We start from the raw sequence: 21,318 nt of genomic DNA, 5'->3' as shown, positions 1-21,318 counted from the left end.
GGTTTAAAAATAAATAAAAAAATTTGTGCCTTATGTTCTTTTTTTCTCAGGCATTGTGTTTGTAATTTAAGAGACAAAAATAGAACCTAAAAACGTTAAGGGTCAAATTTTTAACATTTACTAGTTAAGGGACAAAAATAAAACGATAAAAATTTAAGGGACTAAAGTGAAACTGAAAATAACTTCAAAAATCAAAACTAAGGAATGTCGTCTATTTTGAGCATATAGATTGGATATTCAGATTTTTTTTTTCATTTGTACGTAATGAATTGTGAATCATGCTAAAATTGATTGATTGATTGATGATTTTTCTATTTTTTTAATTTATGTATAGGTATATTTTAACGCACAATGTTTTTTTTGGTGTTGGTCAGGGTTTGAACTCCAAACTATGCATATATTATGCATTGTCCCTAGCAATTGAGCTAAGATCATGAGGACATTTTAACGCACAATGTAAAGGTATTTGATCATTATTAGCAACAAAAAAAAAAAACAAAGGTAATTTATTATTGAGAAATATCATATACCACGAACGCTTTAAAAACGAACGTCAAGAATGACACTACCATCGCCGTTTTTTTCGCCAAAATCACTTTTTATTTTTAATATTGAAATGATATTTATCATAACCAAGTTAGAAAGGTTCGTGATTCCGTGAAACTTCTTGTCGTGGTAAATAGCACTCGGATTTTGAATGAATATAAGGATAATAATATTTTTATACATGTAGTATTTTAACTAAATAATTTATTTTATTCACAACGAACCGAATAACGTATCGACTATGTATACCCCCTATCGAACCCAATTCTTTGAGAGTGGCGTACCGCAGACCCGAACCCGTACCACGTACCAAGGCGAATTTGCGAACCAGGTGACTATGATCCAGAGTTCTCTGGTCCTTCATCTAACCATTAGTATTGATTATTTAGATTATAATTTAACTATATAATTTGCATCTAGAATATTCTGGTCCTTATTAATTACTACTGCTTAACTTTTATATTCATACAGAGATCTCTGTCCTTTTATTTATTGCTCAATTATTTATATCAATATTATCCACGGTTCTCCGGTCCTTCTTGGGAAGTTACTACTATTCACAACAACATTGCCTTTGAATGAATAATCAATTTGCAATTATCCATATTTCATATTCCCAATTTCGAGAACCCTTACACATCGGTGGTATTCTGATTAGTGTTATTCCCTCACAAAGAGATTGAAGATATAACCATATTGACAGCAGTTTTCCGGTGTATCAGTTTATTTTGAAATCTTTTTTTTGGTTCAAGCATGCCAAATAGAATTCAGCTAATTAATTATGGCAGCTTTGATCGTTGTTATCAAAAACCCGACTTAATTCCCAAAATCCTGGTTTTTGCGACTTTGTGTAGCTTCAACGACTCAAGTCCATAGCAAAGTCCCAAAAACAGACAAAATCCTATCAAAATCGCATAAAATCGTGAAATCCATTCAAAATCGCAGGATTTTGATGGATTTTGAAGGATTTTGTTCATTTTTTGATAAGGGTTAATTTTTGACCCAGTTCGTAAATTGACCTGATTTGAATCCATGACCCGTTCTATAAATACCCAAAAGGCTAAAAAATTTCATTCTTTCACTTCCCCCACATTTATGTATATGTATTTTGTGGACTTCGAACCCACATTTATGTATATGTATTTTGTGGACTTTGAACTTTAGTCATTTATGACTATATGCAATTTATAACATATATTTAACATTATTTTTATTTTGGTACAATCCTCGATTTTGATTGCGATTTTACGAGTCCCGACTTTGCTATCCTACATCGATTCTACAAAAGTCCTTGAGTAAAAAATCCTTCGATTTTGATTGCGATTTTACGAGTCCCGATTTTGCTACTCCCTTTCGACTTGAAGTAAAGTCTCGATTTTGATAACCTTGTTTGATCACTATTTCACACTGAGTGGACCAGTTTCTTTCACAAAGGTTCCAAATATCCTTCATAGAGGAAAACTGAATTATGATGTTTAGAATTGAAGCAAGCCACCTCCATTCCATATATTCACTGCATAGGAACATTCAAAAAACAAGTGAAATGAGGATTCTGAGTGAGAGCCACGGAGTGAGTACATAGACGGAGAATTGCAGCCTCTGGTCATCAAAGATTCATCTGCTGGCATTTTGTTATGCATCAGCCTCCAAAACGTCATTGATTTAGAGGCCACAAATTGATTTGGCCCAAACCAAATTGCTGAGAGTGATTAGCCTTGAAAAGAAATACTTCCTTGAAGGTTAGATTTCCAAAGTTCCCACACTTCCAAACCTGTTTGATCCTTATCACCATAAATGGGGATTGTAACATGCTGTACAAGATTGGTAATAGCAGGAAATCTCTGAGTTACAATATCAGGAATCAGCCATGAGTGATTCATGGTAAAATCGCTTACTTTAGAAGTAAGCAAACAAGATAGTGTTGGTGGAATCTGTAGAGAGTCACAATGAGGAGGGTCACACCACTCATCAGTCCAGAAATCAATGCCCCCACCTGTCAACAAGAATCATCGAGAATGACAGAAAATTCATTTTTAAATTTTAACAGAGCTCCAAATAGAATAAGAGATGTGGTGGGAAATGGCTCTTTTGCTTCTCGGAAATCTAGATTTTATTTGTTGAAAAATATGAGAATATTGTATGAGAGATGATGGTTCCATCACCTTTTGTAATTCTGTTTAATTTTCAATAATACAGATGGATGCTATTAATTTCAATAATGAATTTTTTGTTTGTCTTCTTTTATTTTTCTTTCACAGTTTGTTTGTCTTCGCTTACTGCATATGTAATTTTTATTGAAATATAAACAAAATAGGTCCAGAAAATTATATGTTTTTGTCTAAATTTTAGGCCAAATACATTTGACTTTCTAGATCATTTTCCAATATGTGTTATTTTGTTACGAAGGAGAGTATAGAATATAGATCATTCCATTGCATAAGTAGAAGAGAGCGAAATGAATGAATGAAAGATTATTGTGGTTCGAATTTCACCGTAATCGTTATTAAAGAATACAATGTAAAACGAATGAAAGATTATGGGCACAAAAATATTATGTGATGCTTAAAAAAGTCAAAAGTTTAAAATACTTCCTCTCCTCCTTTCCGAAAATTCAAACAAAATGGACCCTTACAGTTACCAAATCTCAAAGGGTAAAGAATCCATTTTCTTTGAGTCAAAAAATAGAATTCATTTCGTGTACTTTTTGTTGGAACAAAATAAGTATAAACAATGCCTCTTAAGGAAAACTAGCTTGACAAACAAGTAAGGCAGTTCACACCATGGAACATATTTTCAAAACTTGAAACAAACATGAGAATGTTGCATTTCCAATCTCACATTCTTGGGAATCATATTACAAACCTTGAAACAAACACACCCAAAATGTAATATTCCATCATTAGGATCATTCTTTGTTTTGTTAAAGATCTTGCTAACGAGTGTCCTAAGAATACTTTTTAAAGATTTTAAATAAAAAAGTTATCCCAATACATACGTTTATTTAAAAAGTTAAACATTTCAATTTACAATATATTAAATACACACATTTTCATGAAATCTAAGATTCTTTGTCATCAAACTAACAATTATGTTGCGATACAGAAAGCAACTATCCCATAAATATATATGATCACAACTTGACAAGTAGATAATCTACTGATTTGATCTTTTCAGACTCTTCCTAGCTAATGCTGCGAGCAACAACTTCTAAACACGTGGATTCACAAAAGCATATCATAACCTAATGCTAAAGCAATATAGTAATATCTATCCACTAAATATTTCAATTTTTTATCTTAAAAATGCATACCAGTATGCTTAGGTTAATTCTCAATTCAGTCTAGAACTATTAAGCCCCTGATTTGGTGATCTAACTACATCCTTAAAAAGTGAGAATCAGAATCCATACGCTAAGAATATTCCACAGAAATGTAAAATTAGCAGTTTAAGCCACTGCCTGAAAATATGATTATACGAAGTTAAGTGCATTGGGGTGAAAGCAAGCGAGAGTGGCAACCATTTCTTGCTGGTGTGATTTTTTAATCAATTTTCGAGTAACAAAATATAAAACTTGTCAAAAAGTAAAGAAAAAAATTGCTTTCTGGAGAAGGTGATAAATAAGAAATTAAACGACGCATAATACGATGGGTAAGGACGTCAACACTGGATTCTAAGTGTAAGATACCAAATGTTCAAATGCACTATGAAGTATTTCTCAAGTCAACAACTCGTTCATGGATTTCATTAGAGTTATATTTTTGAGAGAGAACAAAAGGGACAATGAAGAAGATATAAAGGAAGTTGATTAACCAAAAAGCACTCCCTCTTATGAGAAGAGCTGAGTTCCTTTATTGGCTGGCAATGAGTGTAACCTATTATGTTCAAAACCAAAGAAGCTATCTAAGGAGTGAATGAGAGTCTAATAAAGATTTAAGTTAATTGTGTATTTCGTTTACCAAATTGATTTTAGCAACTGCATTGAAACTAGTATAATAAATAGCCTTTGTAATTTTCAAATCATTGAGACAAAAATACAAAATTAGACTAAATGTTCTCTCACTCTCTGCAACTTTTCTCTCAAAAATAATACAAAATTACACCAAGTAGCATATTTGCATGCATACAAAGCAAATAAACGATTTATTTTAACAAAACATCTCAGTTAAGAAAATGCTAAACAGAAAAGCTCCACTTAATTATAAACTATTGTTATTTGACATTAAATACTTGTACACAATTTTCTGTACATTTGAAATTCAACCTTTTGTTATTCGGTTTTATTAGCTAATTTGGAACATAAAAGAAAAAAAACTTAAGTACAAAGTTAAGCATAGTTGCATAGATATTTCGAGTAGAATGTAATGAAGTTCAGATGAAGATATGCAAAAGATCATTCTAACATAAAATTGGAGGTGATAAGTATATACAAAAGATCATTCTAACAATTGAAATTGAAACATATAACCATATAAGTTTTCAGATAGAGTGACTGAGAGTAAACCTTCAAAATAAAATTGATAAAGCAAAATTCTTAATATCGAAGATATGGGCATTTGACAAGCCACCATTTTGTGTACTGGGCTAAATCCTAATAGACATAATCATATATATTGTGGGTGAAAACAAGAAGAAAAGTTTGTATATATTCCTCCAATTGGAAGAAGGCTTTCTTTGTGGAATAATATCTTGCAATAGAATCTTTCTGTTGTGACACCAATCTCATCGATCATCCCGGTACTTAAATCAAACCAAGCTAGTTCACCGTCTTTTTTTCTGAAGAGTATATTGCTCTTCTTCCCAGCTCCAATAAGATGATCGAGGCAAGGTAAGGGACCAACAACGAAGTGCTTAGTCCATGATTCCTTTACACCGAGTTCACCCAAAACTGAAACGTAAATTGTTGATGTCTCTGTATAATGTAACATAAAAGCAACAGATCCGTTTAATAACATCAAGTGTCTCTGGACCAAGTTAAAATCCAAACTGTCATCTACATAAGAGGGTATGGGTGTTGTAATAAAAGATTCCTTGCAGAAGTCAAACGACACCAAATACGTATTTGTTTCTGTTTTCTTCCAAGAGTTACTGTGTAGGCTATAGATCTCCCAAAATTGATCAGATGGCACACGATTAGGGTTAAATTTTGGAGAATATTTTGTGTAGCCAATCATCTTATAATCATCTTTAACATGATCATAACCGATTTGATAATGATCGGTCGAAACATACCAAGAAGGATTATTCTCAGGCAAAGGAATGAGTTTGAATTCGTTGGTAGTTGGATTCCACAATACAACTCTCGTTTCGCCGTAGAATTCAGCTTTTAGACAAAGAATACCATTAAAACTAAGGGGATGTAAAATTTCAAAACCATTATCATCCTCTTGAAATGGTCCGTCGTCGTCATCATCCTCCTCATCTGGATGAACATGTGGAACAAACCATCCTGGTACCAGTGGTCTTCTCAAAACTATAGGACGGACACACTGTTCCTTTTGAAGTCGATAGACATCCTCGGTCAAAGCCTTTGGCCAATCTAATTTGACTCTATTCTCAAACCTCTCACCAGAAAGAGAATACAAATAATAATAAATTTGGCGTATCTCTTGTGGGTCATCATCTTCTCTAAGATGTAGGAGAAGAGATGTATCATCATAATAAGAACATGGTCTTGTTAAAAGATAGTTGTGGTACATAGTCATGAAACAAGGGTTGTCAAATAAGAGGGACCAAGGTTTACGTACACATTCAAAACGCTTCAAAGATTTAAAAGGAAGTTTAGAGAGAATAGAGAAGACAATATCATCTGGTATATGATTGCTGCTAACCTGAACAACATTTGACGATGCGGTCAGAAGCGATGACATCTCCATCTGAAACAAAAGAAAGAAGAGAAAAGGGTTTGAGAAAGCGATGACACCTGCTACCACGTATGTTTCCTTATATATAATAATAATAATAATATCTTTTTTTTTTGTTACAATATATATAATAATAATATAATTCGACTGATTTTATTTTTATATACACCCAATACTATATTATTTATATAAATAAAAATCATATCATCTTTTGTCAAAATAAAATAAAATCATATCACGTGACTGTATATTTGAGCTAATATTATTATACCAATATTTTTTTTTGGAAGGAAATAATATAATAACATCAATAATTTTTTTTTTTTGAAATAATCAATAAATATTAAATACACTACTCATCTTTTTTTTTTAGGGATACTCATCTTTTTTTTTTTTACAAAAGCAAAGTTAACTATTATCTTTAATCAACAAATGTTCAATACAAGAAGGATAATAATAAAAAAATACGGCGACTAGCCCAATAACAGACCGCCTTAGTTAAAGTATGAGCAATCATGTTCGTTTGTCTCTTGACAAACTTCACCTCGAAGTTTGAATGTAAAGATAACTTGATAAATAATACTAGAAACAATAGCATAGATTCTGAATCACCATGACCTGGAGACGATAGAGCTTGCACTACAGTAGCTGAGTCGGACTCGAAGACAACCCGGTCCCATCCGTTAACAGCTGAGTCGGACTCGAAGACAACCCGGTCCCATCCGTTAACATCAGCAAAGTGAATGGAATCGAGTAAGGTTACTGCCTCCCCCTCCAAAACTGTCATATTTGCAGAGGGAGAATACTCATATTATTTATAGAATTTTAACTCTTCATGAAATCATTATCATATTACCTCAACAAAAAAAAAAAAAATTAAATCATCATTATATGTAACAAAATTTTATTTAAATTTGAAGATAAGAAACAAACTTTGTTTTTTTTTTTTTTAATAAAAAACAAAACAGACTTTGTTTAAACAAAAAGAAACTTTAGTTTTCTAAATATGCAGCATTAATTAGTTTGATTGAAAAAGATAAGAGTAATTAACAAAGGGTATGATTGACAAAAGGAATGGAGAGAGTATTAAACTCTACCCGTCATATAATTTCATCCAACTCTTCATCAAACACATAACAGAAATACAAACTAGCTAGCACTTCTCACATTCAAGAAGAATGTGAGAAAGATAAAGGAAAGTTCTAGAAAGGAGACCGGCCAAACCCACAGAAAAATAGACTTGACAAAAGATCTAACAATTCCTTGAAAATTTGAGGACCAAAATGCAAAATTTGAAAAATTATAACAATGAAGAAATTTGAAATTCTCTAAATTTCCATCATTTTAAAAATTCTTCAAATTATCATCCAAACTATGGAATTCACCTCAAAGTATTTCAATTCCCTCAAAAAATTACATTACCTCAAAACATTCCCCATCCAAAATTAACTTTGTCGGGTCTGACTTTTGAAACTATCAAAATCTATTTTGATAAAATTTTCTCTTTAAACTTCTTCGCAAGTCCCTTAAGCACTAAGATAAAGTCGAGGCCGTTGTTTAAAACAAAACAAAAATATTATAGATTCTGTAAAAAAAAACAAAAAAGATAAAGCTGTTGTTTTGCTTTCCGTATTTTTAATTTAAAAATATCTTCTTTTTAGAGGTGAATGCATGTCTGATGCTTCACATTAATCACGTTGGACTTGCAATCAATCAATAATTAATGTATATACTTCTTCAATCCCTTATATATATGATTAATTAAATTGCTAGTTACAGGCTTAATCAGATATTCTTTTCTTCATACAGATGATAAGGTATTGTAAAGAAGTATGGAAGGAAATATAAAATGTAAGATATATTTCTTTGTATCAAGTTATTTAATTTTCTGTTAAAAGAAGATTATTTCAATTTTAATTTTTTCGTAAAGCAAGATAAAGAGAAGATTCCAATTAGACATTAATAGTTTTACAGCTAATGGAGTGAATATTTTATTTTTGCTTTCAATGTACTAAAGATAAGATTCAGAATATTATATATTAGCATAGTTAGTATATATTTTAAGATATGAAGATAGTTAGATACACCTTAGATCTTAGGCATACATGGAGTTAGAAATGAAGTGGCTTGATCAAATGAATGAGGAGATCAAGAACAATGGTCCTACAATAGCTAAGGAGAAGGAACAGTAGGAGAAGCCTCACAAGTCACGGAGTTGAACCAAAATGCCTTCAAACCCGATGCAATTTCCTTTGGTCCTTACCATTACGGGGAGGAAAATTTAAAGCTTATGGAAAAGCACAAGCATCTAGCCCTCCTTCATTTTTTAAAGAGGTGTGGAAAGCCTATTGAGTTGTTAAATTCCAATGCTTCAATCAAGTGGCCAAATATTGAGAGACTCGTACAAGTCACTTGATCCAATTTGGACAAACAACACATCAAAATTCATTGAAATGACGATTCTTGATGGCTGTTTCATTTTGGAGATTTTGAGGGTGAATAATGAATGTGAAATCTTGATTGACTATGATAAGAGTGATCATGTGTTTGGTGAACATGGGAAACTTTATCTTACGCCATATATAAATCGTGACATGCTTATACTTGAGAATCAGATACCTATGACGGTTCTTCATACATTGAATGAGTTTGAAATTAACATTGTGGAGGTAATATTAATCACAAATCAAACAGAAACTTAAACACATTAAGATTCATGTGTTTTCCTCTTGAAGAGCAGAACCTTTGTAGCTGAAATGTTTCTAATCATGAGCAAAGCAAAGCAGCGATGCCTCTACTCAGTCCACACGAACATAACTTCTCTGATGACCGGTGCTAGCCAATTCCAACGGAGATTCAGCTAAACTAGGTTTAGAGAGCGATGGTTAGGGTTTCTAACTTATAGAATTAGGTTAAGTGTTTCATCTCCTCAATATTTCAGCACAAGTGTTATATTTATAGAACCACTTGTGTAACCAACAATCACAAACATCATCATGTACACATCTCTACACAAATTCACATTATTCACCAATCACATAAGTCACCAAGTGACACAATTCACCAAGCACAAATTTCATATATTTCATCAAATCACCAAATTCGTATATTCACCAAATTTCACTCATTCACATATTCACCAAGTCACATATTCAAGTATGACATGTTTCCCCAACTTCAAGTGCATGCAATGTTCTAGACTCTTTTAGATGCACGTGGTACCAATTTTTGGATTCGGAGAAAATTTTACCGAGATTCCACTATGCAGTGCCCTCCAATTACGTACTAACATAGATCCCTCCGACTATGTTCAAACATAACTCCCTCCGGTTATGTTCTTCACCTAAAGACTCGACAATACAAAATTCATTACACTATATTATATAATCCCTCAATTATATAATATCTTCACCAAAAACCCACCATTGCATTATCAAGCATTTACATCCACACAATCAACAAGTCATGATCATCAAAAGAGTCATCATCATAAACATCATCAACAATTATCGCCACCAAAAAAACAACATCGTTTCATAAAAGCATAAATCACATAAAGGACGACATAAAACTACATCATGATAATCAACATATCAAACACCCAACAATCATCATTTCATTTTCATTTCATCATATAATCATGTTTCTAAAACCATTTGCAAGTTATCCGATCAAGAAAACTCATTTTGACAAAGTTCTTCTATTTTTACATAAACCATCTTTTTCCAAATAATTCACCGAAACAAAGCATCCATGTTCAAACACATCAACAAAGCATATCCACATATCACATATGATCGCAGTGGTTCATACATATCCACATCAGCTAGTCTGTCTTAAATAGGGTAATAGAATTTTTTTCTATCAAAAATAGGGTAATTTTTATTTTTTGGAATAAAAGTTCTTTTCTATTTTTTGTTAAGAGATAAAAGATGATAATAAATGCTCCCTTGTCATTTGCCAATGAATGAATATTTTACGCGTACTAGAATTAATACTAGGGTGTATGCGAAGAACATGATAATTTTTATTTTAATATTATTTATCTTTTTCTTTTGAAGTATGGTATGAAATTTTTTTTGATTGGAAATATACCAAAGACTTGATGTAGTTTTTATTTAGCCCTTGTTTATAATTTATATTATATTCGTCTACAATTTTTCGTATAAATAAATGTAAATATATTAACTTGAATTATCACGTGCTAGAGAAAGTTTTTTGGCACACGTCAAAGGACCTCTTCTAAATATTTGTCTTTGTAGACCTCCATTGATGCCCAAATGGTTTGATAAAGTTTTTTTTTTTTTTTTTGACAAATGTTTGATAAAGTGTTTTTTATAAAAATTGCAAGGTTTATTCTATGCTAAATTCAATTTTTGATGCATTAAGTTATTTTTAGATTTTACATACTTAATTTTTTTTTGTTTTGTTTACAAACCATAGACACATTGATCCCTATCTTTTTTTCGTTTAATTTTTTTCCCTTAATTTTTTTTTCTTCCAAGTATTATTTCAAAAGAGCAAAGAGGGTTTGTACAAGGAAGGAACATTAGAGACTGTATTGCACTTACATCTGAAGCTATCAATGTTTTGGATGACAAAAATTTTGGGGGAAACCTTGCTCTCAAAATTGATGTTACTAAAGCATTCGATAATTTAAATTGGGATTTCTTGCTGCTTGTTCTAAAAACTTTTGGTTTCAATGAGTTGTTTTATAACTGGATCAACACTATTCTTCATTCATCTATGATGTCCATCTCTATTAATGGAGCTCAACATGTTTTTTTAATTGTAATAGAGGTGTGAGACAGGGGGATCCCCTGTCCCCTCTTCTAGCTGAAGAGGTTTTAAGTAGGAGCATCTCCATTTTGGCAGATAAAGGTATGATAGATCTTATTGCTGCTTCAAGAAACAATAGCATTCCCTCCCATTGTTTTTATGCTGATGATTTAATGGTGTTCTGCAAAGGGAAGATGTCAAGTTTGGGTCATTTAAAATTTCTTTTCACCAGATATGCTACTTGTTCTGGCCAAATCATGAATATTAGGAAGTCATTCATATATTCTGGGGGTATTACTAACAATAGAATGAATAATATTGTCAATCTATTAGGTTTTAATGTAGGTTCCCTCCCCTTCACATACCTGGGTGCTCCTATTTTTAAAGGGAAGCCTAAAGGCATACATTTCCAACCAATTGCTGATAAGGTGAACGCAAAGCTTGCAAAGTGGAAAGCATCCCTCCTCTCAATGGCAGGAAGAATTTAGCTAGTAAAATCAGTGGTCCAAAGCATGCTTGGGCACACTATGTCAATTTATTCCTGGCCAATCAAGATTCTCAGAGATATAGAAAAGTGGATAAAAAATTTCATCTGGAGCGGTGATGTTACAAAGAGAAAGATGGTGACAGTAACCTGGAGGAAAATTTGTGCAGACTATGATGAGGGCGTTCTAGGGATTAAATCTCTAATTTGTTTTAATGAAGCTACAAACCTGAAGATGTGTTGGAACTTAATGCAATCAGATGAGCAATGGGCAAACATAATCAGAAGTAGAGCTATTAGAGATCACAGATGCATCACTCATCATATATCTTCTTCTATCTGGAGTGGCGTTAAGGCTAAATTTCATGTTATCAAGGATAATTGTTCTTGGATTGTAGGTGATGGAAAGCAGATAAATTTCTGGTCTGACTCTTGGTGCGGACAGGTGCTTGCTCAAACTTATAACTTGCCCGATCATTTGGTGCAACTTTTACCAAAGAAATTAGATAGATATATTGTGAATCAGTGTTGGAACATCTCAGATGAATTGAATCAATACTTCCCCAACTTGAGGTCCCTTGTTTCACAAGTAATCATTCCTTCTGGAAATCAGAGAGATAAACTAGTTTGGAAGCACTCCTCCGAAGGTGATTTATCTCAGAAAGATGCATATGCCTTCAAAAAAACACCATCTCCCCAAGATTAAATGGGCGCAGATCATATGGTCAAAAGATATCCCCCCCTCTAAATCCATTCTTGTTTGGAGAATGATGCTGGATAAACTTCCTACAGATGAAGTGCTGGCCTCCAGAGGGTGTCATCTTCCCTCAATTTGTTCCTTATGTTATGTACAAGAAGAATCAATTTTCCACCTCTTTTTTCAATGCCAGTACGCTGTACACATATGGAGTTGGTTTGCTTCTTGTTTAAATTGGTCACTTCAGTTCCAATCCAAAGAAGACATGTGGTCCATCATTAACAAGTGCTCTAGCCCTCAAGGAAAGCTTGTAATTACTGCTGTTATGATCAATATCTTCAATGTGATTTGGTTTGCACGTAATCAAAGTAGATTCAACAACAACAAAATTCATTGGAGAACCTCTATAGCAAATCTTATATCAAGTACATCCCTTTCTGGTAATAATACTCTTGCTACTTCCAATTCCAATTTGTATGATTTTGCTTTCATAAAAAAATTCAATATTAATTTGCATCCCCCTAGAGCTCCTCAGATCATAGAAGTAATATGGCATCCGCCTATTTCAAATTGGTTTAAATGCAATTCTGATGGGTCCTCCAATTCAAATACTTCTGGATGTGGTGGAATTTTTAGAAACCATAACTCAGACTTCCTTCTTTGTTTTGCTGAAAACACCGGCAAAGAAGACGCGTATTTTGCAGAGATTTCTGGCGCTTTGAGAGCAATAGAGTTGGCCAAACAATTCAGCTGGAACAATCTTTGGCTTGAGCTTCATTCTATGCTAGTTGTAAATGCTTTCAAGAACAAAGCACTAGTTCCTTGGAGGCTAAAAAATAGATGGGAGAATTGCATGATCACTGTCAGCAATATGAATTTTATTATCTCACACATCTATAAGGAAGGTAACCAATGCGTGGACCACTTGGCTAACTTAGGTTTATCTTGTAATGTTCCTTCCATTTGGATGCAAATTCCTAATAGCCTCACTTCTTTTTTTTGTACAAAACAAGTTAGGAATACCTAACTTTAGGTTTATTACTCATTAAGGAGGTTTGGTTTGGCCCCCCTCTTTTCCTTTGTATTTTGTTCTCTATCTAATATACTTTTGGTAGTCTAGCACTTTGCTAGCTACCCCTTTTTGGTTTAAAAATAAATAAAAAAATTTGTGCCTTATGTTCTTTTTTTCTCAAGCATTGTGTTTGTAATTTAAGAGACAAAAATAGAACCTAAAAACGTTAAGGGTCAAATTTTTAACATTTACTAGTTAAGGGACAAAAATAAAACGATAAAAATTTAAGGGACTAAAGTGAAACTGAAAATAACTTCAAAAATCAAAACTAAGGAATGTCGTCTATTTTGAGCATATAGATTGGATATTCAGATTTTTTTTTTCATTTGTACGTAATGAATTGTGAATCATGCTAAAATTGATTGATTGATTGATGATTTTTCTATTTTTTTAATTTATGTATAGGTATATTTTAACGCACAATGTTTTTTTTGGTGTTGGTCAAGGTTTGAACTCCAAACTATGCATATATTATGCATTGTCCCTAGCAATTGAGCTAAGATCATGAGGACATTTTAACGCACAATGTAAAGGTATTTGATCATTATTAGCAACAAAAAAAAAAACAAAGGTAATTTATCATTGAGAAATATCATATACCACGAACGCTTTAAAAACGAACAATCAAGAATGACACTACCATCGCCGTTTTTTTCGCCAAAATCACTTTTTATTTTTAATATTGAAATGATATTTATCATAACCAAGTTAGAAAGGTTCGTGATTCCGTGAAACTTCTTGTCGTGGTAAATAGCACTCGGATTTTGAATGAATATAAGGATATTAATATTTTTATACATGTAGTATTTTAACTAAATAATTTATTTTATTCACAACGAACTGAATAACGTATCGACTATGTATACCCCCTATCGAACCCAATTCTTTGAGAGTGGCGTACCGCAGACCCGAACCCGTACCACGTACCAAGGCGAATTTGCGAACCAGGTGACTATGATCCAGAGTTCTCTGGTCCTTCATCTAACCATTAGTATTGATTATTTAGATTATAATTTAACTATATAATTTGCATCTAGAATATTCTGGTCCTTATTAATTACTACTGCTTAACTTTTATATTCATACAGAGATCTTTGTCCTTTTATTTATTGCTCAATTATTTATATCAATATTATCCACGGTTCTCCGGTCCTTCTTGGGAAGTTACTACTATTCACAACAACATTGCCTTTGAATGAATAATCAATTTGCCATTATCCATATTTCATATTCCCAATTTCGTGAACCCTTACACATCGGTGGTATTCTGATTAGTGTTATTCCCTCACAAAGAGATTGAAGATATAACCATATTGACAGCGGTTTTCCGGTGTATCAGTTTATTTTGAAATCTTTTTTTTGGTTCAAGCATGCCAAATAGAATTCAGCTAATTAATTATGGCAGCTTTGATCGTTGTTATCAAAAACCCGACTTAATTCCCAAAATCCTGGTTTTTGCGACTTTGTGTAGCTTCAACGACTCAAGTCCATAGCAAAGTCCCAAAAACAGACAAAATCCTATCAAAATCGCATAAAATCGTGAAATCCATTCAAAATCGCAGGATTTTGATGGATTTTGAAGGATTTTGTTCATTTTTTGATAAGGGTTAATTTTTGACCCAGTTCGTAAATTGACCTGATTTGAATCCATGACCCGTTCTATAAATACCCAAAAGGCTAAAAAATTTCATTCTTTCACTTCCCCCACATTTATGTATATGTATTTTGTGGACTTTGAACTTTAGTCATTTATGACTATATGCAATTTATAACATATATTTAACATTATTTTTATTTTGGTACAATCCTCGATTTTGATTGCGATTTTACGAGTCCCGACTTTGCTATCCTACATCGATTCTACAAAAGTCCTTGAGTAAAAAATCCTTCGATTTTGATTGCGATTTTACGAGTCCCGATTTTGCTACTCCCTTTCGACTTGAAGTAAAGTCTCGATTTTGATAACCTTGTTTGATCACTATTTCACACTGAGTGGACCAGTTTCTTTCACAAAGGTTCCAAATATCCTTCATAGAGGAAAACTGAATTATGATGTTTAGAATTGAAGCAAGCCACCTCCATTCCATATATTCACTGCATAGGAACATTCAAAAAACAAGTGAAATGAGGATTCTGAGTGAGAGCCACGGAGTGAGTACATAGACGGAGAATTGCAGCCTCTGGTCATCAAAGATTCATCTGCTGGCATTTTGTTATGCATCAGCCTCCAAAACGTCATTGATTTAGAGGCCACAAATTGATTTGGCCCAAACCAAATTGCTGAGAGTGATTAGCCTTGAAAAGAAATACTTCCTTGAAGGTTAGATTTCCAAAGTTCCCACACTTCCAAACCTGTTTGATCCTTATCACCATAAATGGGGATTGTAACATGCTGTACAAGATTGGTAATAGCAGGAAATCTCTGAGTTACAATATCAGGAATCGGCCATGAGTGATTCATGGTAAAATCGCTTACTTTAGAAGTAAGCAAACAAGATAGTGTTGGTGGAATCTGTAGAGAGTCACAATGAGGAGGGTCACACCACTCATCAGTCCAGAAATCAATGCCCCCACCTGTCAACAAGAATCATCGAGAATGACAGAAAATTCATTTTTAAATTTTAACAGAGCTCCAAATAGAATAAGAGATGTGGTGGGAAATGGCTCTTTTGCTTCTCGGAAATCTAGATTTTATTTGTTGAAAAATATGAGAATATTGTATGAGAGATGATGGTTCCATCACCTTTTGTAATTCTGTTTAATTTTCAATAATACAGATGGATGCTATTAATTTCAATAATGAATTTTTTGTTTGTCTTCTTTTATTTTTCTTTCACAGTTTGTTTGTCTTCTCTTACTGCATATGTAATTTTTATTGAAATATAAACAAAATAGGTCCAGAAAATTATATGTTTTTGTCTAAATTTTAGGCCAAATACATTTGACTTTCTAGATCATTTTCCAATATGTGTTATTTTGTTACGAAGGGAGTATAGAATATAGATCATTCCATTGCATAAGTAGAAGAGAGCGAAATGAATGAATGAAAGATTATTGTGGTTCGAATTTCACCGTAATCGTTATTAAAGAATACAATGTAAAACGAATGAAAGATTATGGGCACAAAAATATTATGTGATGCTTAAAAAAGTCAAAAGTTTAAAATACTTCCTCTCCTCCTTTCCGAAAATTCAAACAAAATGGACCCTTACAGTTACCAAATCTCAAAGGGTAAAGAATCCATTTTCTTTGAGTCAAAAAATAGAATTCATTTCGTGTACTTTTTGTTGGAACAAAATAAGTATAAACAATGCCTCTTAAGGAAAACTAGCTTGACAAACAAGTAAGGCAGTTCACACCATGGAACATATTTTCAAAACTTGAAACAAACATGAGAATGTTGCATTTCCAATCTCACATTCTTGGGAATCATATTACAAACCTTGAAACAAACACACCCAAAATGTAATATTCCATCATTAGGATCATTCTTTGTTTTGTTAAAGATCTTGCTAACGAGTGTCCTAAGAATACTTTTTAATGATTTTAAATAAAAAAGTTATCCCAATACATACGTTTATTTAAAAAGTTAAACATTTCAATTTACAATATATTAAATACACACATTTTCATGAAATCTAAGATTCTTTGTCATCAAACTAACAATTATGTTGCGATACAGAAAGCAACTATCCCATAAATATATATGATCACAACTTGACAAGTAGATAATCTACTGATTTGATCTTTTCAGACTCTTCCTAGCTAATGCTGCGAGCAACAACTTCTAAACACGTGGATTCACAAAAGCATATCATAACCTAATGCTAAAGCAATATAGTAATATCTATCCACTAAATATTTCAATTTTTTATCTTAAAAATGCATACCAGTATGCTTAGGTTAATTCTCAATTCAGTCTAGAACTATTAAGCCCCTGATTTGGTGATCTAACTACATCCTTAAAAAGTGAGAATCAGAATCCATACGCTAAGAATATTCCACAGAAATGTAAAATTAGCAGTTTAAGCCACTGCCTGAAAATATGATTATACGAAGTTAAGTGCATTGGGGTGAAAGCAAGCGAGAGTGGCAACCATTTCTTGCTGGTGTGATTTTTTAATCAATTTTCGAGTAACAAAATATAAAACTTGTCAAAAAGTAAAGAAAAAAATTGCTTTCTGGAGAAGGTGATAAATAAGAAATTAAACGACGCATAATACGATGGGTAAGGACGTCAACACTGGATTCTAAGTGTAAGATACCAAATGTTCAAATGCACTATGAAGTATTTCTCAAGTCAACAACTCGTTCATGGATTTCATTAGAGTTATATTTTTGAGAGAGAACAAAAGGGACAATGAAGAAGATATAAAGGAAGTTGATTAACCAAAAAGCACTCCCTCTTATGAGAAGAGCTGAGTTCCTTTATTGGCTGGCAATGAGTGTAACCTATTATGTTCAAAACCAAAGAAGCTATCTAAGGAGTGAATGAGAGTCTAATAAAGATTTAAGTTAATTGTGTATTTCGTTTACCAAATTGATTTTAGCAACTGCATTGAAACTAGTATAATAAATAGCCTTTGTAATTTTCAAATCATTGAGACAAAAATACAAAATTAGACTAAATGTTCTCTCACTCTCTGCAACTTTTCTCTCAAAAATAATACAAAATTACACCAAGTAGCATATTTGCATGCATACAAAGCAAATAAACGATTTATTTTAACAAAACATCTCAGTTAAGAAAATGCTAAACAGAAAAGCTCCACTTAATTATAAACTATTGTTATTTGACATTAAATACTTGTACACAATTTTCTGTACATTTGAAATTCAACCTTTTGTTATTCGGTTTTATTAGCTAATTTGGAACATAAAAGAAAAAAAACTTAAGTACAAAGTTAAGCATAGTTGCATAGATATTTCGAGTAGAATGTTTTGGACCTTAATTTTTCTTCCTTCATTTTCTTTAATTTCTAATTCTTTTTTTAGAAACTCCGCTCATCCGATGCAATAGTAACATGAATGCTTAATATTTCTCTTCTATAAGGATTCTTTTATATAATAATTAGTAGGAAACTTATATTAACCAATAAAAATATAGATGGGATTCAAAGAATCTTACAACCCGTTTGTTATAGATTTTTTAAGAAAAAATCACTTAAAAAAAAAATCACTTTTAAGAGTTTTGCATCCGTTTGTCACAACTTTTTAAAAAAAATCAGAAATTAAAAAAATCTAAAAACAGCTTCAAATGAGAAGTTGTAAATAGCAGCTTCTCGAAAAATAGATTTATTTAGAGGCGAGAGAAAACGTGGTTTTAAAAATTGAACTAAATTTGTAACGAAAAATCCCTTTTATATAGTTGTATCCAAACAAACTAAGAGCCCGTTTGTTACGGATTAAAATAAAAGTGATTTTGACCAAAAATAATTTGGAGCCCGTTTGTTATAGCTTTTTCAAGAAAAAAATCACTTATTTTAAAAAAATAATCACTTTTAAGAGTATTGTATCTGTTTGTTACAGATTTTTAAAAAAATCAGAATCTAAAAATAATCTAAAAACAGCTTCAAATGAGAAGCTGTTAGGAGCAGCATAAAATAAAATAGATTTTTTTTAGAGGAGAGAGAAAATATAATTTAAAAGATTGAACTAATTTTGTAACAAAAAAAATCCCTTTTATATAGTTGTATCCAAACAAACTAGATTATTTGTTTAAAAAAAGTGATTTTTATTACAGTAAACAAACACAAAATAGATTCTGATTTTTCATATAATCTCTAAAATATAATCTCTAAATTATTTTATATCAAAATCACTTTTATTTTAATCCGTAACAAACGGGCCCTTAGAGATTATATTATAGAGATTTATGAAAAATCAGAATCTTCCCTAAAACAAAATGAAAAATAAGAATCTATTTTGCGTTTGTTTACCCTAATAAAAATCATTTTTTTAACAAATAATTCAGTTTGTTTGGATACAACTATGGGCCTGTTTATTATAGATTAAAATAAAAGTGATTTTGACATTAAATAATTTAGATATTATTTTTTTAGAGATTTTATAAAAAAACAGAATCTATTTTGCGTTTGTTTATCGCAGTAAAAATCACTTTTTTTAAATAAATAATTTACTTTGTTTGGATACATTTATTTAAAAGGAATTTTTTGTTACAAAACTAGTTCAATCTTTTCACATTTAATTTTCTCTCGCCTCTAAAAAAATCTATTTTTTGAGAAACTTCTCTTAAAAGCATGCAATACTCTTAAAAGTGATTATTTTGTTTAATTAAGTGATTTTTTTTTTCGTAAAAAAGCTATACCAAATTGACTCTACGTAAAAGGGATTTTTTGTTACAAAATTAGTTCAGAGCCCGTTTGTTATAGCTTTTTTAAGAAAAAAAAACACTTTTTTAAAAAAAATAATCACTTTTTAGAGTTTTGCATATGTTTGTTACAAATTTTTAAAAAAATCAGAATCTAAAAAAAAATCTAAAAACAACTTCAAATGAGAAGCTGTTAAGAGTAGCTTCTCAAAAAATAGATTTTTTTTAGAGGAGAGAGAAAATATGATTTAAAAGATTGAACTAATTTTGTAACAAAAAATCCCTTTTATTTAGTTGGATACAAACAAACTAGATTATTTGTTTTAATTTTTATTACAGTAAACAGACGCAAAATAGATTTTGATTTTTCACTAAATCTCTAAAATATAATCTCTAAATTATTTTATGTGAAAATCACTTTTATTTTAATCCGTAACAAACGGACCCTCAATCTCTTAAACCATATTTTCTCTCTCCTCTAAAAAAATCTACTTTTTGAGAAGTTGCTCTTAACACCTTCTCATTTGAAGTTGTTTTTAGATTTTGTTTTTAGATTATGATCTTTTTCAAAAGCTGTAACAAACGCATGCAATACTCTTAAAAGTGATTATTTTGTTTAATTAAGTGATTTTTTTCTTAAAAAAGTTATAACAAATGGACTCTATGTAAAAGGGATTTTTCGTTACAAAATTAATTCAATCTCTTAAACCATATTTTCTCTCTCGTCTAAAAAAATCTACTTTTTGAGAAGTTGCTCTTAACACCTTCTCATTTGAAGCTGTTTTTAGATTTTGTTTTTACATTATGATCTTTTTTAAAAGTTGTAACAAACGCATGCAATACTCTTAAAAGTGATTATTTTGTTTAATTAAGTGATTTTTTTTCTTAAAAAAGCTACAACAAATGGACTCTATGTAAAAGGGATTTTTTGTTACAAAATTATTTCAATCTCTTAAACCATATTTTCTCTCTCCTCTAAAAAAATCTACTTTTTGAGAAGTTGCTCTTAAGACCTTCTCATTTGAAGCTTTTTTTAGATTATTTTTAGATTCTGAATTTTTTAAAAAGTTGTAACAAACGGATGCAAAACTTTGAAAAGTGATTATTTTGTTTTAAAAAAATGATTTTTTTTCTGAAAAAACCTATAACAAACGGTCTAAAATATCATCACTAAATTATTATATGTTAAAATCACTTTTATTTTAATCTGTAACAAACGGACCCTTAATCATCGTCAACCATCTAAATCAAACAAACCAATCCTATTTGCACAATAAATCAAAACTCTCAACCCTAAGTTTATACACTCAAGAATAAAACTCTTGGTAATGGTTAGATAAACAATTTTATAGTGTATGATTATTTTATCAGATTTAAGAGCTTTATATTAACTTATAATTTAAACAGTTTAAATAAGAACCAGGATGTTCTGGAGAATGATTATATTAATGAGCATAATGATAAAATAATATTACTGATTAATGTGTGACCAGAGAACTCTCGATTAATTTATTTATTAATTAGGACCAGATAGTTCTGGAGAATGAT

The 21,318-nt window shown here is 31.3% G+C and overlaps 1 protein-coding gene across 1 annotated transcript; it reads right to left on the bottom strand.

Annotated features, from left to right (window-relative positions):
* Positions 1 to 4,939: 4,939 nt before the first annotated feature.
* On the bottom strand, positions 4,940 to 7,181 carry LOC146936820 (putative F-box protein At3g17490). Its single transcript, XM_085751423.1, has 2 exons — positions 7,026 to 7,181; positions 4,940 to 6,419 (listed from the first exon to the last, which is right to left on the bottom strand). The coding sequence occupies exon 2, from the start codon at positions 6,417 to 6,419 to the stop codon at positions 5,148 to 5,150; it is 1,272 nt and encodes a 423-aa protein (XP_085607549.1). The 5' UTR covers positions 7,026 to 7,181; the 3' UTR covers positions 4,940 to 5,147.
* Between the last annotated feature and the right edge of the window lie 14,137 nt (positions 7,182 to 21,318).

The sequence above is a fragment of the Medicago sativa genome, chromosome 3 (genome assembly GCF_051527215.1).
Source record: "Medicago sativa cultivar Bolivia chromosome 3, Bolivia_mono, whole genome shotgun sequence".
Lineage (NCBI taxonomy): Eukaryota > Viridiplantae > Streptophyta > Magnoliopsida > Fabales > Fabaceae > Medicago > Medicago sativa.
Note: the sequence above shows the minus strand (reverse complement) of the source record. Positions and strands in the feature narration are given on the sequence as shown.

Bases quoted from the DNA above. Each gene is read 5' to 3' on its own strand.
- LOC146936820 (XM_085751423.1), bottom strand. From the start codon at position 6,419: ATGGAGATGTCATCGCTTCTGACCGCATCGTCAAATGTTGTTCAGGTT.